Genomic DNA, 24,726 nt, shown 5'->3' with positions numbered 1-24,726 from the left:
TTCCTTGAAGGAAGAAAGAAAAGATTTCTTCAGGAACTTCTGACTTAAGAGCAATGAAGGACTTTCCCAGAAGTCCATTTCTCATTGGCCCGAATTGGGTTGTATGCCCATTTCTCATTGGTTCAAACTGGGTCACGTGCCCAGTCACTGCATGGAGGATAGGATTTCCCTAAACTAATCAGGCCTCCCCCGACAACTGGAAGCAGAGTCAGCACCATAAACACATGAATTGGTAGTGTGGGAGAGTGTAGTGGTAGTTCTGTTAGGAAAGAGAAGGAAGTCAACGATTGGGTACACTGTGTCTAATTTAAGTCCATGACTTTAAAAGTGAGCTTTTTTTTTGTTACGAAAATAATGTAGGCTTAATTTTTTTTTTTTTTTTTTTTTTTTTTTTTTTTTTTTTTTTTTTTTTGAGACGGAGTCTTCCCCTGACACCCAAGCTGGAATGCAATGGTGAGATCTCTGCTCATTGCAACTCCGCCTCCCAGGTTCAAACGATTCTCTTGCCTCAGCCTCCCGAGTAGCTGGGATTACAGACGCCCACCACCAAGCCCAGATATATTTTGTATTTTTAGTAGAGACGGGGTTTCACCATGTTGGCCAGGCTGGTCTCAAACTCCTGACCTCGTGATCTGTCCGCTTTGGCTTTCCAATATAGGCTTAATTTTTTAATTAAAATTAAAATTAATTTTAATTTTCAGAGAATATTTGTAGCTGAAAAGAAGAAAGTAATTAATGAAATGATATGGCATACTTTTAAACAATAAATATTATATTCTACATACTGCAGACACATTACAGCATAATGGTTAAACATACAGACTTTGCTATCAACCTCCTGGTTCATCTTCTTATTGTCTGTGTGTCCTCCTTGGGTAAAGTACGTAGCTTTCCTCCACCTCAACTTCTTTCTCTCTGTAATGGGAATGATAGTAGTATCTGTACAAATTGCTCCAGCACTAAGTCTCTCATTCAGGGGTCAGCAAACTACAGCTTGCAGGCCAGACATGCAGGCAACCTGTTTTTGTAAATAAAGTTTTGTTGGAACCCATTTATGTATTGTCTATGATTGTTTTCACACTACAATGGTAAAGTTAAGTAGTTCCAACAGAGGTCTTAGAGCTCACAAAATCAAAAACGTTTAATAGATGGCCATTTGCAGAAAAGGTTTGCCAACCTCTAGATTAATACATAAGATCTTTATTTTCTTGCCAAAATCTAACATGTCATAATTCTGTGGTCATTGAGTGACTGGAGATTTGCCAGAGAAAGGCAATTATTTACAGAGCCAACATGAAAGCAAGAGATGCTTCTTTATTTTATCACTTAAAAAAAATGAAAAATCATGAACAACTGAAAAATCTACAAATGTGTTTAAATGTCAAATTAGGCTGGGCATGATGGCTAATGTCTGTAATCCCAACATTTTGGGAGGCTGAGTCAGGAGGATTGTTCAAGCCCAGGAGTTCAACGTCAACCTGGGCAACACAGCAAGACCCTTTCTCTACTACTACTACGACGACGACGACGACGACGACGAAGAAAAGAAGGAGGAAGAAGAAGAAGAAGAAGAAGAAGAAGAAGAAGAAGAAGAAGAAGAAGAAGAAGAAGAAGAAGAAGAAGAAGAAGAAGGAGGAGGAGGAGGAGGAGGAGGAGGAGGAGGAGGAGGAGGAGGAGGAGGAGGAGGAGTAAGGAGGAGAAGGAGGAGGAGAAGAAGAAGAATGCACCTGTAGTCCCAGCTACTCAGGAGGCTGAAGTGGGAGGATTGCTTGGGTCAGGGAGGTTAAGGCTGTAGCGAGTCATGATTACACCACTACACTCCAGCCTGGGTGATGGAGAGAGACCCTATCTCAAAAAAATTTTTTTAATTTTTTTTTTAAAAGTCAAACTATCTACCTGAACTGACCAGAGATCTTGAAATTTGTGATTTAGGATTTCTCTTCAACTCTGGGATGTTGGAACTGGAAACTTGAGTGAGAGTGAATTTGTTCAGACTCATAGCTAGTGGATAGAAGTCATAGCTCTCAGCAGAAGACTGAAGAGGAAATAAAATAGAGCCAATAATAAATTGCTGTGAATATTTCTTTTGAAAAGCAAAGAAAAAAGTATTGCCACCTGTGTGCACTGAATGGACAGTGGTGTTGATATGTAGACAAGGGATCTTGTCAGGGAATCCCTGGAGAGAGAAGAGTCTGAGACTAACACTGCCCGGCAGCCCCAAGTCTGAGTTGTGGAAAAGCCCTCAGTAAAAGGAAAAACTCATGGGAATGAGTTTGTGGTGATACTTTCGTGCAGGAACATTGTCCTCGCAGGATGAGTGGTTTTAATCCTGATTTTTAAAATCTTTGGAATCTAAATTAGTCAATTTTTTTTTCATAAAACAATGTTTTAATTAAAGATTTAGTTTTAGGTCAAGTGCACAGTGTCTTTCTTTAAAAATATTTAGATGTGACCATCCACTATCAAGAATGTTTCTAGAATGAAATATATTCAGCAGTGCCATATGAGGATCGGGAGCACAGGCTCACCAATCAGTTGCCTGCTTTCAATTCCTGGCTACTATTCACTCCTTAAAGTCCTAAGCCTTGTTTTCCTTATTTATAGAGTAAGATTAACAAAAGTACTAACTTTATAGAACTTTGATGAGACTTAAAATAATCCATGTAAAGTGCTTAGTCCAGAATCTAATATCACACACTCCATAAACACTAGCCATTTTAATGTATTAACACATAGAAATGAATTGTAGAAAACATTTTGGCAACAAACTACACAATAATATATTTTTGTAATATATCGAGTTCTTGTCTTTCACTTTTGATATTCCTGACTTGTTTTTTGAACAGCAAAGGTTAAGGTAGACACAGAAAAATCCCTCACTGGGGTCTTCAAATTTAGAAGGTTAGCTCAGGGGTCATCTTCATAGACATTATATTAGTTAAGATCCAGGTCAACTTGCTAATGAAACAAAGTCCTCGAAAATACAGTGATGAAAAAGGGAAAAGTGTTTTTATCTCTAGCACACCCACCCAGAGGTGAGCAGCCCAGCTCTAGCGAGGCAGCTGTACCCCATGAGGCCCTCCAGGGCCTGAGTTCCATTTGTCTTGCATCTCCACCATGGTCTACACAGGTTGTATGGTTGAAGCTCACCGGCATCTTCTTGCAGCAAGTTATTACCTTTTTAAATGCTGAGACCTAGAACATGACCGGTACAACCACCTCATTGCTGAGGTCTTATCACAGTGCCACTCACAGTTGAAAAAGAGGATAGAAAAAATGACTCTCACTAGGCTTCCATATGCCCAACTAAAATTCTATGTATTCTCAAAAGTGGGAAAGGAAGAATGGACAGTGGAATCAATCAGCAGTCTTCCACGGCGATTGTGATGGCAACTATTGTTTTGTTGACTCTAGACACTATTGATTTTAAGACACATAGTCATTTTATGTACCACTAAGTAAGGGAAACCATGTTGTTTAAACTAGGACACATTGCTCTCTTATCAGCTCAGTTGTAGGACACCTTCCAATTAAGAGATGTTAAAATGTAGAAAACCAATGTGTCTTGGTATAAAAGAAATACGGGATTGTGAAGACTTTGGAAAAGAAAGTGACCAAAGGCATTCATTTTGCAGTCTACTTTTGTGTGTGTGTCTTTCCTTGGAGCAAAGATAGGCAGAGGATATCAAGCTTTGGTTGATTTATTGAATTTACTGTTTAGAATCTGTGATTGACAAGGTACTATTGGTGTGCATATGCTCTAAGTCAAATTTGTGTGATTACTGGTAGAGAGACTTTGGCTCAAAGCTTTGGAGAAAATTTGCCTAGATTTTCTGGGCCAAATGTGGTGTTGTACAAATAGACCACAGGGACCTTGTCGTTAGTCACCAGCATTTCTGTTTAATAGGAGCAGAGAAACCGAGGACAACACCAAGGAGTAGATATAGCCAGGGCACTTGACTTCTTGCTTCAGCACTCAGTCGTTACACAACCAGTTGTTGAACATCAGGCACTTTGCTTGGTGTGACAATGCACTCCCTGCCTCTACTCCCTGGACCTCTATCCTAGAACCTGCACAACAGCATTCCCCTGCGGGTCTGGAGGCAGAATTTGGGAGCCATCAGTTCTATCTGAGGCTAGGAAAGGCCTCCCAGGGGAGGTAAAATCAGGACTGAGGAGGTCAAAGAGCCCTCCATGCAGAGGTAAGAGACTGATAAGCGCAGGAAACTGGAGCTGTGGTCACTGCAGGCATCGTGCTTTGATGCTTCCGCATGTTAGACTGAAGACAGGGTGTGGGGATCAGGGGGTGTCCTCTCCAGCTTCGCTTTTTTCAGTGTCTTGTACGTGGTTGGCCAATAGCAGTATTTGCTGAATTGAATTGAAAAGACCAACTTCTTGAATGGCCAGATAGAGATGAGCTGAATTTTTCTGCATCAAAAAGATACTAGATTACAATAAATGGACAAAAGCAAAATAATACATTTGATGCTTGCTCTCAAACTTAACATTGCTCTATTTTGTTTGTGAAAGTCAGATTTGAGGATTTAGTTTATAAAGAAACCCTAAATTGGTTGGATCCCACTTGTTTCACCCACCCTGACTCTCGTTTCCCCCAATTTAATAAATGTGCATGTGTATTTTACTTTAGAACACACAGACCAGTGTAACATAAAGTACTGAAATTATCCTAAGAACAGATTCTCAGTGCAGCAATCCTAACTTTGTGAATTTGATGTGTTCTAAATGCCAGAGCAGAAGTGTCTTAATTCTCAGGTTTTAACATATTATGAAAGCCGCTAGTCACTTCAGTAAGATCATTTGATTCTGATTAATGACAAGTCTATGCTATGCAGGTGTTTTTTTTGTTTGTTTGTTTGTTTTGTTTTTTTTTGTTGTTATTGTTTTTGCTGTCTATTGCTACTGAAATCTGCTTTTCTTATATAGATCACTGTTACAGATGAGGAAGTTAGTAATCCATCCTTTTTAGATCTGGTGAGAACTCCCCAAATGAGGAAATGCACACTTATTCTTATGTTTGCTTGGTAAGTTTGACTTGTGATGGATTTGAAAGCTTGCGTTAAATTTACAACACATCCCTTTCTTCAAATCAGCTGGAAGTTATCTCTTACCTGTTCTCTGATGTCTTTCGATGTTGCTACAGGTTCACAAGTGCAGTGGTGTATCAAGGACTTGTCATGCGCCTGGGAATTATAGGAGGCAACCTCTATATAGACTTTTTCATCTCGGGAGTGGTGGAACTGCCAGGAGCTCTCTTGATCTTACTAACCATTGAGCGCCTTGGACGACGCCTCCCCTTTGCGGCAAGCAATATAGTGGCGGGGGTGGCATGCCTTGTCACTGCGTTCTTACCAGAAGGTAATCTTACCCCACATCTGCTTTGCAGCCAAAGGACTTGAAAACACCTAAATCCACAATCAAGTGTAGGGAGCCACTTGTTCTTAGGAAATGTGCAATCGAATCACAGTCTTGGCATCAGGCAAGCTTTCATGATGTCCCTCCATTTTTTGCTTAATCAGTGTAAAAACTTTGGAGATAAGAGATTGGTTCTGTAGATGATTTCTCTTTTCTCAATCGTTAGGATCATTTATGAATGAAACAGATATTGTCCCTGATCTAGCTGATAGTGATGTGGTTTCTGTTAATCATCTTTATGTGACTGACTTTTGCGATATCTCTGATGTTGTTTAACTTACATCCCGAGCCTCTGCCATGCTGCTGGCACCATGCTAAACGCTGAGGTTATACTAGAAGAAGAAAGCAGTTCTTGACTTCGAATGGTTCACAATCTATTAAGGGATACAGATACTTTAATACTGTCATGATTCTTATTGTCATGAATTATTTGCAAGATTTAGAAACTAAATTATTTACAAGATTTAGAAATATAAAAAATAGATTGGGGAAGAGTGATCAATCCAGAAGGGGATTCAAGAAATGTTTCCCAGCAGTGGGAACTAAACATGTGTGAAGACTCAAATATGCCAGATATCAGGGGGAGAGAGGACAGATGTTTCCAAACTAGAGAAGAGTTTCCAGAAGTATGAAACACCTTTGTGCATTCAGGAACTGAGGGTTCATTGCTGTGACTGGAATCCAGGCAACGAGCCTGAGAGATGATCTGCCACCAGCATGAAGGCCCTGAACGTGGTGCTGTGAGCCTGCAGAGGAGGAGTGAGCTTGGCGTAACTGCAGCAGTTTAGAGATGGCTATGAGCAAGGGAAGATGCTGAGAGCAGGAGTTACAATTGGGGCAGTCAGACCTAGATGAGAGAGGGTCATTTCATTTCAGAGATGTTGCAGAGTTAAATTTCGCAGGGCTCCATCCCGGTAGATGGGGTGCAGGCCAGAAGGAAGCAGAGGGTGCCGTGACTCCTGATGTGTGGTGAGCAGCACCCAGAAGATCCTTACCCTAGAGCACACCAGGGACTGGGAAGAGGAGGGTTTCACATGCTGGGGAATGTGCAAAGTAGAGCAAGTTCATCATTTCCCTCTTCCAGGAGGGGCAAAGTGGGGATTACAGAGAAAGCTGGATTCTCCAGGTGTCTTTTGTGTCTGCACAAGAAAGGCTGTCTTTCTTTAAGAATCCTCTGAGGACCAGCCAAGAAATGGATAATATAGTGGGAGTCAGAATAGTCAGACATTTACAGATGAGTTTATTAATTAAATGAAGGTTTATGATTTATTGAAACACCAGGTAGACCCTATGTGAATAAAATTATGGGAATGCCAATATTCGGAACACACATACACACACACACACACACACACACACACACACACACACATACACATACACACAATGTGCAAGTCCCCTGACATGTTGGAATGTTTGATGATAAACAGCAACCACCTATTTACAGCTCTCTTGTTTTCCCTGAGTGCATTCGCTTCCCAGGGCTGCTGTAGTAAGTACCACAAACTCAGCGGCTTGAAACAACAGACATTTATGCTCTCAGGGGTGTGGAGGCTGGGAGTCTAGAATCAAGGCATCCAGGGTGCTTATGTCCAGAGGTTCTGAGGGAGGGTCTCTTCATGCCTCTCTCTGGCAATCCTTGAAGCTCCTCTCTCTGCCTCCGTATTCACAGGACATTCTCTTCTCTGCTTGTGTCACCTTGACTAATGACATCTGCAAAGACCTTATTTCCAAATGTGGTAGCCTTGAGGTTCCAGGTAGACATGAATTTTGGGAGACACTATTCAATCAGCCACATGGAGTTAACATATTCTAAGAGTTGGAGGATCTGTACAATAGCTACCTCTTAATACATGTCTATTCACTGTCGACTCATTGCCAGCCACTGAACTAGGAGGGGGATGGAGAGGTGAACAAAATAGACACAATTCCTGCCCTCAAAATTGTATAATTTAAGAAGAATGAAAAATCGCAAACATTGGAGACGTTACTCTTCTATTTTACTTTGGTACTTTGGATGTAACATAAAACTGTAGCTCCCTGAGATGAAGTCTTCTGTTCTCATCGTATGTGGACTAGGAATGAATGAAATATTCATTGTATATGAAATTAGCAATGAAGAGAGAAAGATGCATGACTTAAGTGTGTCTCATTTCATGATCTATATATACTTTACTCTAGAAGATTTCTGTGGTCCTAGATTGATTGGTATGACTTTCGTGTCTGTTGCATTCAGAATGACCCCAGAAAGCATTCAAGGCTCTGTGTGTCCAAATCAAGATAGAAGGAACTAGTCAGATAGTCATAAAACTATTTTGTAGAGAATACTTTCATATACTGGAAAATATAGCACCAAGAATAGACTGTTCTCCCTTGTCTAACCAGTTTTATTTTATAGATACAATTTCCTGATTGAAGCTTTAGAATTGTTCTCGGCAAGACTGAAAACGAATTGCTCTTATTCTAGACACATTTTATTTTTGCCTTCTGCAGACTTGGCTGCTTTTATAGTCCTATGTCAGTCATGACTGACTGGCAAGAATAAATTTCAAATCCCTAAACTGAGTTCCAAATATTAACAGAGGATCCTCCCTTGAGTATTTCCAATCTAAAGACCCATTGGACTTGATTCCAGCGACTGGGTACTTAGCACGAGAAAGGCTTTTCTGCTCAGTCATTCCTGACGTCAGCAGTAGGTCGCTAGCCCCTGGGGAGAATACAGATAAGCTTTTGGAGAAAGCAGCTCTAAAATTGTCTCACAGCAAACACTTTAATCAGCTTTCCCTCCACTCGACCCAACTTTTCATGGTCTAAAGAATGGAAATCTGGAAGAAGAAATAGTATTTCTGGCTGTATTCTCATTTCAGACTCACTGCTTCTAGCCCAAATTTCTGAATGCTCATTAATGTCTGGAAAATAAAGACCTTTCTTTATCCATATCTACCTGCCATCTTTAATTTGAGTTTATTTAGGATGGCCACAAACCTAGCAGTTCGGGTAAGTCGTCTTCTTGAACTGGGAAACTTGTCTTCCACTTTTATTTTTCTTTAAGTGAAAAGTGAGTTCATGTATCTTAATTTAGACATTTCTACTAGAATTTCTCACTAAACTTTATTTCAGAACTCAGAGTAGATTATCCATTCAGAGGACATATAAAGTTTTGTTTAAGTCCTTCATCCTTTCTTCAGTAATTGAGGTATTATTCCCAATACTCTCTAGTAGCTTGACCAAATCCACATTCAGAAGAAAACATTTTCTTTGTTCTCATGTAACTCTGTGGAAGACAATTTTAGTTTCAGTACTCATTTTTAAATTGCCCTGTGGTTTTTGTCATTGCTGCCAAAAGATGTCTATGGCTACCTCAAAATGAATTTAGCTTATTACTGGAATCAAGAATTTTTGTGTGCGTATATATTTATTCATACTTCCTAATAGTTTTCTTTTCATTTTTTAGTTAATGAACCATGCAATACCTTAGCAACTTCTCTTTGGTTACATATTTCAACAAAATCTCTGTTCCAGTATAGCTTGGTACCAGACTCTACTGCTTGGAAAAGAGTTGGGAGTCTTTCAGATTAAGGTCAACGTGCAGGACAGACCACATCTCCACAAGTGGGGCAATTTGGTGTTTTCTGAATGTTTTACTGAATTGACTGGCTATTCATCTGAGTTAACCACATATGTTTATTATGGTAGGAGTGTGTGTGTGTGTGTGTGTGTGTGTGTGTGTGTGTTTTAATTTGGTCTTTTGGTTTTTGTTTGGATTTTTCCATGAAACAGACCTTGCCTCAGTTATAAACCCACATTGCCCTTGAATTTGTCAGTGGGACTCAATGTTAGAGCAATCCTGATTCAATGAAAAGAAACCTACAATGGAAGAACCCAACCTGGATAGTGAAGCTGTTTCCTAGGTAGCAGGCGGCCTTCTCTGCAGTCTGGGAGTGGCAGGAGATGGTCCCATTGGGCTGGCACCCAGGGAATCTGAGGCTTTGTTCCCATGTTCCCCTCCCAGTACCACATGCTCATTGAAAGATGGAGTGGAATGCATTTCCTAGTCTCCAACCCCCTTTTCTTGGCCTTCATAAAGAAGCAAAGCCTAAACAACATGAGTTGACAAACCTTCTGCTCCAGAGCAGACAGTGGCCTCCCACATCAGCACAACCCTGGCCTCCTCACTGCCTGATGTAACTGTTAACATGACAGCTACAAGTGTTCTCATGTGGGAAAAACATGAAGTGCACCAGGATGTTCTCGGCCAGTTCGCAGTCAAAATATGCAAACTCCAGACTCCCAGAAATGGTTTGGATTCTTGAGTCATCTTTTCCTTACGCTTGCCCTCCTGGGCAATTGTTTTATTTAATGAATTTTAGCTTTTTTTTTTTTTTTTTTTTTTTTACCTGGCTATTCTCTAGAAAGAGCGCTACTTCTCTATTGAGTAGTAGTCTACTGAGTCTACTGAGCTTGATTCTCTTCTTTCATCCTCCTCATTCATGCCTCTCTTTCTACTAAAAAATTATATATTCTGGAAGGTTCAATAATTCCCCTGGAAAATAGGAAGATGAGTTAGTGCTAAATGAACACATGTGCAGGCATAAAAGGAAAATGAAAGGTGCATGAACACTGGACATGCTTCGTTTTGCTTTGGAGAGTGGATATGGTCTTGTTCATGCAGGGCATATGTCCTTAGTACCATGTCTCCTAGGATGGGAAGACATCAATTGCACAACTTCTAGGAAAGCTGGAGCAGTGACTTTTTAGAGTAAAAATGGTTAACTTCTCTGCCCTTAAAACATAAAAGAAAGAAAATATTCAATAGAGAATGTTTGGCATTTCCCACTAGTTTCTAGGGAGGAAAGGAAAATTTCTTCATACAACCAAAACAGTCCTAAAACAGTTCATTTTAAAATGGGCGAGCCAATTAGCATTGATGAATGTGGCTCCTTCTGGATGGTTTCTTGAGGGAAGTAGTACAATGGAGGATGAGGAAGACAGTGAGTGACATTTGCCTTAGTGGTTACACACAGAATAGATGTCCCCTTCCAAAGATCCTGGTCCTCAAAGCTTGCGCTACTCTAGAAACCAAGGTCAGCTCACGTGAGGAGCTCCCCTGGTGTGCTGGGAACGGCTATTCCTTGTGTCACCACCACAAGGTAAGCACAGAAAGGACAGCTGGGCACCAGCAGCGGGAACATGGTGGCTCAAAGGCATGACTGGAAACTACCTCCTGGACAAAAGGCCAGTGTGCTCCATCCAGCTCTCTAGGAGGTCATTGCCTGGAACAGTGTTCCAATGTAGTGGCTGCTCATGCTCTACAAACAGCTCTTGAATTGTATTTCCTATAATCCAACCTGCTCCAAAAGGCATCTAGTGCTCTAAAATATTAGCTATCATCTAGTTTCATTGTTGTTGCAATTTGGTTACATTAGTAGAAGGTTCTATCATTTGTGCTTAAAATTGGCAAAGACTTCAGACTGGAGGCCACAAAGCAAATACCTTTTGTTGTTCTGTAAAATGTTAACGAAATCAGACCCCTAACTCCTCCCTTCCAAACTTTTTGTGTTTGCAGGAATACCATTGCTGAGGACCACAGTGGCTACACTGGGAAGACTAGGGATAACCATGGCCTTTGAAATTGTTTATTTGGTAAATTCAGAATTGTACCCAACAACATTACGGTAATTCTACAAACATTGTGGTTTCTCCTAAGTAACTCTGTAGACCACTGTTTTAAGTTGATTTAGTTAAAAACTATGAAATAGTTTCCTTAGCTCAGTGATATATTAGCCTGGGCTGAATCCAGCCAGTAAAGAAAATATGCTTTGAGTTATCACTGCTTTCTGCATTGCTGCCTACTGCATTTTGTGATAGAAGTACTTTTCATATTAATATCTTCACACACTGTTACGGTTTCAAGGAAAGGCACTTGACTTGGAACCAGAAGACCTCTAGGTGCCCTTGCTTAGACTATGGGTTAAATCTTCATCCATCAGCGTCACCTGCCACAAGACTATGGCCTCTCTTTGACTGCATTACATGCATTGGTGCAGTGGTGAGCAGCTGGTTACGAAGGACGAAAGGAAACAGTGTGCACGGATTAGTGCAAATCGACTTCCTCTGCTGGGGAAGCATTCCGTGGGCACACTTTGCCCTCATATGAGGAAACCAAAGTGTCACAAATTGACCCAGAGCAGGCAGGGCAGTGAGTTGCCGATGGATAACACCCTCTACCCATGCTGGAGACGTCCTCACTAGCCTCACTGAGAAATGTGCAGAATGGAAATGTTTTGCTTAGAGTTCACGAGAGTAGTCGTTTTCAAAGTTAGAAAATGCAAAGTATCGTCACACTTCCTTTGGTTTTTTAATATGTCTGAATATGTTATCTTGAAGTCATTTGTTGAAATAGTGTCCATTTAAAATTACTTTTCATTCAACAGAAATTTCGGAGTTTCGCTCTGTTCAGGTCTGTGTGATTTTGGGGGAATCATAGCCCCGTTTCTCCTCTTTCGGCTAGCAGCCGTGTGGCTAGAACTACCTCTGATCATCTTTGGTAAGAATTCATTTGCTATTCTTAAGAGCTTTCATCTACATTCCTTGTATTAAAAGAAACCTATAATAATTATTAGGTTCGATAATGATAACGATTGTCATTTATCTTACTATAATAACTATTTCATTGATAGTTATGATATTAATTTCATCTTATTATAATAACTATTTCAGTTTTGAGGAGCCAATTCAGTTATAATGAATGGTTTTAATTTACTTTATATTAAAAGGTGCTGATAAATGACGTTCAATTAGCATTCTTTGGGTTCTGAGTTAAATGCTATGAAACTCTTATGGTATTAGAGAACATAACCAATAATTTTCAGGGGACTAAATTAAATATTCAATATGTTTAAAAATGAGGGCCAGGTGCAGTGGCTCACGCCTGTAAGATCAAAGTGGGAGGATTGCTTGGGCTTAGGAGTTCAAGACCAGCATGGGCAACATAGCAAGACTGCCTCGACACAAATGTAAAAATTAGCTAGGCGTGGTGATCCATGGGTGCCTGTAGTCCCAGCTACTCAGGATGCTGAGGCAGTAGGATCAAGGCTGCAGTGAGCTATGGTCACGCCATTGCACTCCAGCCTGGACAACAGAGCAAGAACCTATCTCTAAAATAAGTAAATAATAAAAAACAACAAAAATAAGCCTAATGACTAATTGTATTTCTGGTGTTCTCTGTCTATTGATATCATATCTCCATTGGCTTTGATGCTAAAAATCCATCCAGAGGGAGCAGGGGACATGGAATCTTGGGCACACATTCCATCACCTCCTCTAGATTCCTTGAGTACACCGCTCCTCCTACCTCCAGCTTTCATAGGACTTGTGAAGGGACAGAATCACAGTCTAGGAGGGACCTTGGGGAATTCAGTGTCCCCCTTCTCCAGGGCTGCTCCAACTGTCCTACCTGGGTTTCACACACTTCCCCTGTGCCCTCCTCTGCAGTAAAGGATATGGGTTGGCCCCTTTATCCCCCAACCCTTTCTCTACCTCCACTTCCTTACTTCCGGTAGAGAATGTTTTTCATTTATTGTTCAGCAGTTGAAATTTGAATGAAAATACTGAGTCCATGAGGACAGACCTTCTGATTCATGCAAAAGTCCTTTGACAGTGTGAGGGACAGAGAGTCAGCTTCTACCACTTGACACCAGTGACCTCAATACAGGATCACCTCAAATTATTGTATGTGAGTTTGTCATCAAGCTGAGTGTTAATTCTGTGGTCAGCATGAAAAAGCAGAAAGTGCCACTGTCCAGCAAAGACGGAGTAGTCCAGGAGACATGACACATGACCTTCAGGACTGCAGCCCATAGCCCAGTGGCAGGCAGGCAGGGCCTGAGACTACTAGGGAGACAGCCTAATTTCTAAAAACTCAGTGACAACAGAATGTGATAACTGCTGAGACCCTGAAAGCAGAAGCTCCTATGAGAATAGGTCACAGGGACCCTTGGCCCCTGAGTGTAGGGGAGCAGGTCAGGGAGGAGGGAAACAATGTCTAGGCCGAGAGGGGCTGGCTGTGCTCCAGGCAGTGGAAAGTTCAGAGCAAGAGGACACCGCATCCTTAAGCACCTGGTGCTAGAGGATGGATTGCAGGTGTGAGCTGGACCTTAAGAAAGGCAGCGCCAGGGCAGGGCAGGAACTGGATCTGGAAGGGCCTCAAAGACATGCCAAGGCTTTGCTCTTTATACATACAGCAGTGGGAAGTGGCTGGACAGTTTCACCCTGAGGTGGACAGAGCTGGCCTTGCATTGTAGAAACAGATACGCAAATGGGTTGGAAGGACCCCCAGCATCATCCCTCTGATGGTAGATATGCAAGTGGGTTGGAGGGATGATGTTGGGGGTGACAATTCAAGGACGTCATCATCAGGAGATCACAGTGGCTTCTAATAAGGGGGTGGCAATGGGAATGGAGAGGGTGGAAAGATTGAGTAAGTATCTTAGAAGCCAGCTGGGCAAGATGGGACCACTGATGGACACAGGGAGAGGGCATGGTGAGCTGGGAGGCCCAGGTGCCTGGGGAGACACAGGTGGCACAGGCACTGGAGCAGCAAGGTTGGGGGTCTGCAGGGTGATGGGGCTCTGTGTCAGCTGTGCACAGTTTGAGGCACCTGGAAGAGTTCAAGTGGAAACAGAAACCAGCAGGCTCAACACTGGTGAGCTCAGGAGGGAAGTATAACCTCAGGATGAAGAGCTGGAAGCCACCTGGCAGTAGAGACTGGTTGAAGCTGAGGGAGTGGCCCAGGCCCCCCAGAAAATCAGGACAGAGCACGATGAAAGCAGAAGCCTAGTACAGAGACCTGAGGGGTGGCAAAGTGACAGACCTAGGCAGAAGGAGAGGAGGTGGCCAAAGAAGTGGAAACCAGGTGAGAAGCCCGAGGCAGGAGGGCATGAGACCAGGTCCACCCTAAGGACTGACAGTAGCACACGTGAATCTGGTGGCCAGCGAGAGGCAGAAGGAACCTGACTGGAGCAGAGCCAGGGAGGATATAGGCTGAGTCCAGGGGACGGCAGGCAGAGGCAGGACTTGGAGCATGGTACTATGCTGGTGCTGGCACCTCCCACTCACCAGGGCCAACTGCTACCATATTAGTTCATTTGCCACTGCTAGAAATAACTGCCCAAGACTGGATAATTTATAAAGAAAAGAGGTTTAATTGGCTCACAGTTTCACATGGCCAGGGAGGCCTCAGGAAACTTACAATCATGGTGGAAGGGGAAGCAGGCCCGTCCTACATCGTGGCAGGTGAGAGAAGAGCAAGGAAAATTATCACTTATAAATCCATCAGATCTCATGGGAACTCATTCACTATCATAAGAACAGCATGGAGGAACCTCCCCCACGATCCAGTCACCTCCCACCAGGTTCCTCCCTCAACATGTGGGGTTTACAATTCGAGATGAGATTTGGGTGGAGACACAGATTCAAACCATATCAGCTACATTTTCAAGAATTTTGTAAGTCTGTCGTCAAGCACGAATATCATCAAAAAGTAAAGAATATGAAATACATGAGAAACAGAGGCAATAAATGCCCAACACTCATCAGTTCCTAATTCATCTACTACATCTTCAGTATTACTTGTGCTCCTTAGATTGTGTCTGCTGCATCTTTATGGTGGAAGCACCACTGATGGGGCTCCTGCATCTCCTCCCAGTGGCACAGTCAGGGATGTTGTGTCAGCAGCCGGAAGGGCCCACAGTGGGAACATTTACACCATGCACATTAGCAGATGCTGCCAATCAGGGCTTGATTGCCCAAAGAAGTTTGTTAGGCATTTACCAGCACACTACTAGGATACAAAGAAGTAGAGAAAATAGAGGAGGGTGGCCTTTTTTTTTTCTTCTACCATTTATTATTATCTAAATTTGTTTTACATTTTTGAGGTATTCTTTTAGACATTATCTAGTCTTACTTTTTTAAAATATACTTTAAGTTCTAGGGTACATGTGCACAACGTGCAGGTTACATATGTATACATGTGCCATGTTGGCGTGCTGCACCCATTAACTCGTCATTTACATTAAGTATATTTCCTAATGCTATCCCTCCCCCCTCCCCCCTCCTCACAATAGGCCCCGATGTGTGATGTTCCCCTTCCTGTGTCCAAGTGATCTCATTGTTCAATTCTCACCTATGAGTGAGAACATGCAGTGTTTGGTTTTCTGTTCTTGTGGTAGTTTGCTGAGAATGATGGTTTTCAGCTGCATCCATGTCCCTACAAAGGACATGAACTCATCCTTTTTTATGGCTGCATAGTATTCCATGGTGTATATGTGCCACATTTTCTTCATCCAGTCTGTCACTGATGGACATTTGGGTTGATTCTAAGTCTTTGCTATTGTGAAGAGTGCCGCAATAAACATACATGTGCATATGTCTTTATAGCACCATGATTTATAATCCTTTGGGTATATACCAAATAATGGGATGGCTGGGTCAAATGGTATTTCTAGTTCTAGATCCTTGAGGAATCGCGACACTGTTTTCCACAATGGTTGAACTAGTTTACAGTCCCACCAACAGTGTAAAAGTGTTCCTATTTAGTTTGGCTCTAAAGAGCAGGAAAAGAAAGGATGATAATGGAAGCATGAGGCAAGACTGAGAGAAGGCTGGTTAAACAGGAAAGATCTGAATGTGTTTGAAAGCTTCTCCCAATAGGTTGAAGATACTGGAGGAAGGGTTGATCCCTAGAGTGAGGAGCCCAAAGAGACAGGCCTAGGAGAAGGCTGGTCCTGGAGTAGACACCAGGACAAGTTTTCCACTGTAAGGTGATAGGAGGAATCGGAGGGAGAGGAGCAGGTTAGTGACGGTGTCAGTGAGCAGGCGCAGAGGGGACTCCCCTCCAGCACTCTGTTTCTCTGCAATGCAGGAGGGGAGGCCTTGGGTGTTAGACCCTAAGAAGGCACTCAGAAGGCACTCAGTCAATCACTGTGAGATGTGTGAGTGAACACATGACTGCCAGGTGTACAGGGGCCGTGGTGCTACTCAGGGTTTGAGGAAGGGAGAGAAGCTTTGAAGCTGTGATGAGGGAGAGTTGGGGCATTGATCTGGGATGCAGAGGTTGCTGTGGTTGAGAGCCACTCCAGTGAGCAACATGGTGGCTTCAGAGTGAGCAGACCCATGGGAGAGGGCCCAGCTGTCTTTCTGGGGCGTTAACACTTTTCCCCTATTCCACAGGTATCCTGGCATCCATTTGTGGTGGCCTCGTGATGCTTTTGCCCGAAACCAAGGGTATTGCCTTGCCAGAGACAGTGGATGATGTAGAAAAACTTGGCAGGTACTGTCCAAACTTCAATGCACCCTAAATAAAAGCAGCATTTCAAACCACTGGGGAAAGAATGATGTTAAGAAAATTGGATATCCACAGGGAAAAAAATAAGAATAAATCCTCATGTCATACTGTAAGCAAAAAATTCAAAGTAGATACAAAAGGTTAATGTAAAAAAACTCTCCAAAGCTAGATAAGAATACGCATTACTTTTTAAAATGTGGTTGTGAAGAGAGAAGCATTTCCATGTAAGGTGCTAAGACTCAGAAGTGATCTAAAGGCAGGAGCTGCTGATGTGGGAAAGTGGAAATCGCTGGGACGTGCAGCAGCAGGGGGTTAACAGTGTGGCTTACTCTACAGAGTGAGGAGTCAGGTCTGTGTAGATGGAATGGCATAGGCAGATTTTCAAGACTGATTACAAAGTGAAATGTCACTGAACAGCATACTATAGTATTTATAAAAAACTAAAACCAAAGGCAGTTTCTCTCTGTAGCTGGATAGGAAGACAGATGACACACAGATGATAGATAATAGGTAGATGATAGATAATAGGTAGATGGATGATAGATAGATATAATAGGTGATAATCATAGATAAGTGATAGTAGATAAATGATAAAGAATAGATGATAGATAGATGATACGTAATGTCTGGATAAATAGGTTGACAGATAAATAGGTAATAGATGATATATAGGTAATAGACATTAGTGGGAAGATAGAGAAGAGAGAGAGATTGAATTTTGGAGGGGGATGTTTAAATAGGGTATAAGGAAAACTAATACCCAGACAATACATTAACACGAGGAATTATGTCAAGAAAAATTCACATTACACAAATTCTAATTGTTTGAAATTTTTTCATTAAAAAGATAGAGATATGAATATGAGAATTATAGTAAAAGATGTAAAATAATAATATATGCCCTCTGCAGACACAAATGTGCTGGGAAAAGGGATAGGGAAGGGAGGGCCATCACTTTCTTGCCAGAGACTTCTGTACTGTTTGATTTTCTTTAAAAATTAGACCACATAGTCTTGTGTTGCTTGTGCAGTTTTAAAAAATGATATAACATCTAATTTAACAATTAAAAAGCAATCTTAATAATGACCTGGGAATTAAAAACATGGAACTGTAAATACTTTTAATATACAAAAAATACTGAGGAACAGCTTTCTTTCCTTTGATTCTATTCCATTGACTGCATCTGTTTACAAAGTGAGAGGGATGCTTTCATTCTTTATCCCCAAACCAATCAGGGATCAGATTTGCAAACTCATCAGGAAAAAATGGAAGAAAAGGGAGTCCTTTGAAATCAAGACTCTTCTACCGCTTCAGTCACATTAAAAATAAACAGCTAGGAGAGGTTTTTTCTTTTTTTGACTTGGGGAATGTGGGTGGAGGGGGGTTGTCCAAATGGTGTGCAAGGAACTAACATATAAACACGAAGGATTACACCAGTTAAAATTTAAGGTACCCAGATTCTTTCTAATTTTTTTCTGTTTACAATTTTTCATAATGAAAAGTTGGGTACATTAATTAATTATACCTAGTCTCTACACATGAAAAAAATCTAGTAGAAGTATGGTTTACAGTGCTACAAATTAAGCACATTACTTGTGATCCATGATTATTTACTCTACAAAAATTACTTAGTGCTAAATTACTAAAACTTGTTATCACTTCCCTTTTAAAATCACACTGGATTATTTTATCAATTCTGCTGGGTTTTGTTCATGTTAACAGCTCATTTCCAAACACATGTTAATTCAGTAGAAGTTCACGGAGAACTTAAATGCTATAATGCTAACAAACCCCTGTATCAGGGGAACCAGCCCCCAATATTTCAGCGTAGGTTCTTTCTATTTTCCATAAGTGTCAGCTGGCTGAGAAATAAAGAGAAAGAGTACAAAGAGAGGAATTTTACAGCAGGGCCTCCGGGGTGACATCACATATTGGTAGGACCATGATGCCCACCTGGGCCTTAAAGCCAGCAAGTTTTTATTAAGGGTTTCAAAAGGGGAGGGGGTGCAAGAACACAGAGTAGGTCACAAGATCACATGCTTCAAAGGGCAAAAAGGAGAACAAAGATCACAAGGCAAAGGGCAAAAACAAAGATCACAAGGCAAAGGGCAAAAGCAGAATTACTGATAAGGGTCTATGTTCAGTGGTGCACGTATTGTCTTGATAAACATCTTAAACAACAGAAAACAGGGTTCAAGAGCAGAGAATTGGTCTGACCTCAAATTTACCAGGACAGGGTTTCCCAATCCTAGTAAGCCTGAGGGTGCTGCAGGAGACCAGGGCATATTTCAGTCCTTATCTCAACCACATAAGACAGACTCTCCCAGAGCAACTGTTTATAGACCTCCCCCCAGGAATGCATTCTTTTCCCAGGGTCTTAATTATTAATATTCCTTGCTAGGAAAAGAATTTAGTGATATCTTCCCTACTTGCACATCTGTTTATAGACTGTCTGCAAGAAGAAAAATATGGCTCTGTTCTGCCCGATCTTGCAGGCAGTAAGACTTTATGGTTGTCTTCTCTTGTTCCCTGAAAATCACTGTTACTCTGTTCTTTTTCAAGGTGCACTGATTTCATATTGTTCAAACACATATGTTTTACAATCAATTTGTACAGTTAACACAATAGTGGTCCTGAGGTGACACACATCCTCAGTTTACGAAGATAACAGGATTAAGAGATTAAAGTAAGACAGGTGTAAGAAATTATAAAAGTATTAATTTGGGGAACTGATAAACATCCATATTAAAATGAAATCTTCACAATTTATGTTCCTCTGCTGTGGCTCCAGCTGATCCCACCATTTGGGGTCCCTGACTTCCTGTAACACCCCTGTCTAAGGTCTGAACACAGATAAAAAACAAGCCTGAGACAGATACTGTTGTTACCTTAGAGTTGGGTTTTCATGAGAAGTTGTGCATGAATGTATTTGATCAAAACCAGCTATACTATTAAATAATAACAGAAGACCCTCTTCTAACTAGTTACATAATCTTCCCTAAAGACTTTCTCCTTTGTTTTTTCAGTCCACATTCCTATAAATGTGGCAGGAATAAAACCCCAGTTTCCAGCTCTCACCTTTGAGGCCCCTGACAAAGACAGAAGGAAGGAGCTATCCAGGAGCTGATCCTCCTTGCAAAACTGTGCCTTGCGGAGATGCACGTGTGCGTTTCAGTACAACATGCCGCGCTGTTGTAATACTGTATAAAGACTTCAAACTATCCAGAGTATTTTTATATCGTGTTGGATGAGTTAGGATTTGTAATGCTGTTGAAGTTTCTGGGAACACATAATATGTAGCCAGTTTAACAAAGAACCTGTCAGGTGCACAGGCCTTCCTGGGTTTTTTTCTTGTGTTCCCTGTGGTCTCTGACCCATTAGGCTAAAGAGAGACAAGACAAGCCCCCCACCTGATTCTCATGACAGCTCCATCAAGAATGTGGGATGTGCCAACCAAGGATTTGAGAAAGTTGTACAGAAATGCTTTCATCAAATCTGATCAGTCAAGGGACTGAGCCCCTAACTGACCATTCTGAAGACTGCATGGAGGATGACGATTTGGGAATCCTGTTAATGAGAAAGCTGAATCACAGGCACCTGGGCCATAGAGTGTGAGCATTCATGCTCTCTGCTCACCTTGGTTTCCGCATACCTTTGCAATGTGAACAGGGCAGGAGTCTCTCTCATCCACCTCCTCTGTAACATCTGGGGTTCCAGGCATGGTTTAGACCCTGTTCCAGCAATAAGAACCAATCTGCTGTACAATCTGAGGTCTTGCCTCTGTTATTTACAAAATGATGCTGTGGTTCTGAGATTATTTGGGACATGTTTGGCCCTCCTTTTGTGAACACATAGAGTCACAGATTTCCTTTTTCACTAAACAAATCCCATGGATTCTGATTTCTGGGTCTTAGGATTTTAAAAGTGAAGGGATATTTTTCTTATATTTGTGAGTTCAGTTACGATGGTGCCCATGGTCGTAAGTGGAAAACATGGACAGTTCACATTCAATCTTGGCACTTCGAGTTGTCTTGGGGAAGAGCTTACATTTTAATTTAAAAGAAAGGTCAATTATATCCATGCTTAACAGGATCAGCAGGGGCTTTATAAATGACTTTACAGAGACTAATAATGGATTTGATCTTTCTTTTTTGTTATCGAGGCTTTTGAAATGTGGAACTTGTGTGTTCTGCTTGTATGTTATATTCAATATCTTTTCAGATGCAATCTGTATTTTATGCTGAGTTTTTAAAATGAAATACTTTATGTGAACAGGCAAAATTGGTACCAAAGGGAAACATTAACCATGAGGAAGAACATTTCTGTAAGGAGAACAGGTGACAATATACACATGTGTGCTAATTGTAAAATGAGCATCTTCATCCTTAAAACACATCAGAATTGAATACGAATAATCTATTTGTTGATGAAATAAACACAGCTCTTTGGGGATTTGAGATTATATTCACCCTTTATTCACAGTCACTTGCAGTTCTGGTTTTCTCTGCATTTCTCTGCTGTAAGATGACTGTTGCATTGTTGAATTGTATTTTGAGTGGCTATTTTTGTTTGGTAACAATTAAAATTTTAAATTGTAAAGAATGTACATTTTCCCTTTCTCTTCCTTCTAAACATGTGCCACTGCCACAGGTCATCCTCCTGTGACCGTGTGTACTGCAGACTGTTTCAAAACCAGGCAGGCAATTAGCAATGGGAAACAAGTGGTCTACGTTCAATATTTGCTTGTTGTTCATTTACATGCTCTTGGTACCAGTCCTAGACTCACATGTGCCCCAGAATAATATTCAGACTCTCAGCTGGTCTTGTGTTACACGTCCATGGCCCGATTCACTCCCTGGTATACATCTCTCTGCTCTGTACTCCAGGGCTCAAGTCAAGCAGTCAGTGACAGACTTCATTCCCAGTAACAGAACTAGTTCACATGACTCCCCATACATGTTGCAGCTTTGAAAACATTCGTCTTAGTGTTAGAAATAAAGACAGTAAAAATGTGTGTCAAGCCCTCTTTAGCTGATGAGGTAAATGCATGGACAACTTCCTAGGACTTCTCAGCTCTCCCCTCTGTGACCGTGCAACCTGCTCAGGGCTTATCAAAAGCAGCTAAACCCCCTCAGTCTGCCCATTTAAAATTTGTGGGATGAACAAAGAGCATGAAAATGTTGAAGACCAAAACCAAAATTTACTCAAATCAAAATAAGTACAGAGTTTATTTTTAACAAATGGCATAGCTATGTCACCTTATTGGAGAACCCAGCAGTCAGACAGGAAAAGCTTATACACAATAATACCAAAAATGCTGAGGTTTGGCATAGTTGGCAGCTGGGGGCAGTGTCTTCATTTGATTACTGTCCATTATTTCCAGCGTGCTAAATCCCTACCCACATTCCAGCCTCTAGGTGAGTCAATGCTTCACTCTGTCTCCTGTCCAATTATTTCTCATCACTCCCTCAATCCAAGTGACAGAGCTTGAAACACGAACATAGACACCAGGCTTATTGGGGCATGCACAGCCAGGACCCCAAGAAGTTATTCCTTGTAAAATGTATTTGTCCTTGTTGAAGCAAACCACAGGCCCTCCACTGTTGCCCTAAACAGAGGTAGGGAAAAATTCAGGTGAGGGTTAGCCTGCCAGCCTTTTATTATGGCATTCGTCTATTATCCACATGTATATTTTCCTGGTAATTGAAATCGGAAAGGAACTTATGAGCATATTACTCGAGCATCTGCAGTGCTTAAGTACTTAGCAAAGTCTATTCAGTGAAACCACATCGCTTAGTTTCTCCTTGGAGTAAAAAACCCCTTGTGAATCCTGCACACATCTCTCCCTATGTTGGTGTTTCCTTTAGACTGGCCTAGCCTGGGCATCACTGTAAAGTGTATGCAGTTGGTCTCTGTCCTGTACCCTCTACCTCCTTCCCTACCAGAAAAGTCACCACTTTAGTCCCTGGCCACAAGCACACCCCAGGAGGGTGAGTGGCCTGAGGTAGTTATGGCACTTAAAACTCCCTTGCTACAGATCTGGAACTCAAGCCCCAAGACATCCCCTTAGATGATCTGAATACGCATTCAGGGACAGATCTAGGGAGTTTCTGAGCAACACTTAAACTGGGGTCTAACGTTAACAAATCCTTCCTGAATTTGTCACTTTGGGACTGAAGTCTAAGGGGCTGAGACCGAGATGGGAGAGCACAAGATTAACTTTGGTCTCTTAATCTTTTCTTACCTGGCAACTGTCAGTGCCTCCGGCCAAATGCCCAGCACAGAGCTCGGTGGATTTGACTCTTCCATTCAGAAACTCATAGTGATTGCACACTGTATTCTCAATCACCTGAAGCTGGGCTTCCTTGAGAAGGCCAGCCCCAAAGGTACCTGTGTTTAAAAAGATGAAATAAATGGTTACTGCATCCAAAACATGTTTAGGAGGAAACCAGAAGAACAGAGCAGCGGCGCTGGACCTCCTGTCTGTCCGTGAGGCTGCGGAACACAAGGCAGCTCCCAGTGCCGCTGGACTCTCTGACCCTGGAGAGTGTAAACATCATATGTGATTCTGTGTTTCTGAGACCTGGATTTAACTATCTGGGCTTTGTCATGGTGCTTTCGGGTTGGTTGTTGCTTGTGTACTTTTTGCTTTTCTTTTGAAAGTACAAAAATGATTTTTACAATGTAAAGAGTGAGAAATGCAACTGCTCTTCCTTTTATATACTTTTTTCAGATTTTTTATAGGCTTCTTTACTACTGACATCATAATGCACAATTTTATATACTGATTTTTTCAATCAATGTTATATCATGAGTTTTTAAAATAATGCTACAATCTTCATAACTAATATTTTAATGGGGAGTGACTGCTAAATGGGCATGAGGTTTCGTTTTGAGATGAGGAAAACGTTCTGAAAATATGGCAATGGTTGCACACCATTGTGAATGTACTGAATACCACTCAGTGGTACCCGCCAAAATAGTTAAAATAGTAACTCTTACGTTGTGTATATCTTATTGCAATAAAAAAGAAGAGCCATCATTTACTGAGAATTAACCTTTCCAGGCACAAGCTCTTAATGTGGTGTATGTCACTTCATCCTCACAACAGTCCTATGAAACAGGCACTTTCATCATTCCTGTTCTACAGTTGAGGAAACTGAGGCATAAGGAGGTCGTGTAGTTCAGCTTGAGCCTGGGTCTGTGGAGTCACTGCCCTAATGCTTCCTCCCCAAGCACATTGGTCCCACTCTTGCTTCCAACCTTCCACATATTTGTTCATAAAGTTCATATTTCTTATTATTTTAAGTCTAAGTTCCCATAATTACATAGACATACTTCTGTCTCGCAGTAACACTCCCAAATTATTTTCTAAAAGGGTGTGATGGTATAAAATGTTACTGGAAACAATTACTTCGCCTCACCCTTGTGAGTATTCAATTTTTAAAATATTAGCTAACATAGTAGAGAGAAATTGTCCTGATTCATTTTCTGATTTACACTTCCTTGACAATTAGGGAGAAGAAATACAACTAGGGGCAATTCTCCCAGTTGTAGTTTTTCTTTTGTGAAAAACTGCTTTATTTCCTTTGCCAAATTGCAGAACATCTGCTAAATTGCCAGAGGGAATGCTGTTTTTCCAGATGGACACGCCCAGGGATGTCTCAGTGCTCTCACAAATAATCTTGTTTTCCAATTTTGCAAGCCCAGCTTTCATTAGAATTTTGCAAAACCTTTTGCTTTGCGAGCGTGACACAGGCAAGAGCTGAGGCACTTTCTCTTTCCCCCCTCAGAGTCTTGGACTGCATTTAGATCATTGTCTCAGGTTCAGAAAACTGACACTGAATCTGGAGTTTACATGAGCAGCATGGAAGAGGCTCTTCCCAGAGCCTTGCTCCAGAGCCCAGCTCAGCCCTAGCCGGGAAGGAGCTGCATGGAGGAAGCTCCTC

The 24,726-nt window shown here is 41.5% G+C and overlaps 2 protein-coding genes across 2 annotated transcripts in view; one reads left to right on the top strand and one right to left on the bottom strand.

Moving 5' to 3' along the window:
- SLC22A3 (solute carrier family 22 member 3) overlaps nucleotides 1–20,737 on the top strand; it is a 108,215-nt gene extending 87,478 nt beyond the window's left edge. The window contains exons 6-11 of the mRNA XM_008007745.3: nucleotides 4,945–5,042; nucleotides 5,162–5,376; nucleotides 11,000–11,108; nucleotides 11,868–11,980; nucleotides 16,663–16,762; nucleotides 19,804–20,737. Coding sequence (XP_008005936.1) covers nucleotides 4,945–5,042; nucleotides 5,162–5,376; nucleotides 11,000–11,108; nucleotides 11,868–11,980; nucleotides 16,663–16,762; nucleotides 19,804–19,861 — 693 coding nt within the window. The 3' untranslated portion in view covers nucleotides 19,862–20,737. The remainder of the gene's footprint in view (nucleotides 1–4,944; nucleotides 5,043–5,161; nucleotides 5,377–10,999; nucleotides 11,109–11,867; nucleotides 11,981–16,662; nucleotides 16,763–19,803) is intronic.
- Nucleotides 20,738–21,461: 724 nt separating this feature from the next.
- LPA (lipoprotein(a)) overlaps nucleotides 21,462–24,726 on the bottom strand; it is a 196,160-nt gene continuing 192,895 nt past the window's right edge. Inside the window, exons 56-57 of the mRNA XM_073022675.1 lie at nucleotides 23,022–23,167; nucleotides 21,462–22,385 (exon numbers count right to left, since the gene is read on the bottom strand). Of these exons, the coding sequence (XP_072878776.1) occupies nucleotides 22,200–22,385; nucleotides 23,022–23,167 (332 nt within the window). The 3' untranslated portion in view covers nucleotides 21,462–22,199. The remainder of the gene's footprint in view (nucleotides 22,386–23,021; nucleotides 23,168–24,726) is intronic.

The sequence above is a fragment of the Chlorocebus sabaeus genome, chromosome 13, assembly GCF_047675955.1.
Source record: "Chlorocebus sabaeus isolate Y175 chromosome 13, mChlSab1.0.hap1, whole genome shotgun sequence".
In the NCBI taxonomy this organism is placed as follows: Eukaryota; Metazoa; Chordata; class Mammalia; order Primates; family Cercopithecidae; genus Chlorocebus; species Chlorocebus sabaeus.
This window is presented reverse-complemented; position numbering and strand designations above follow the sequence as displayed.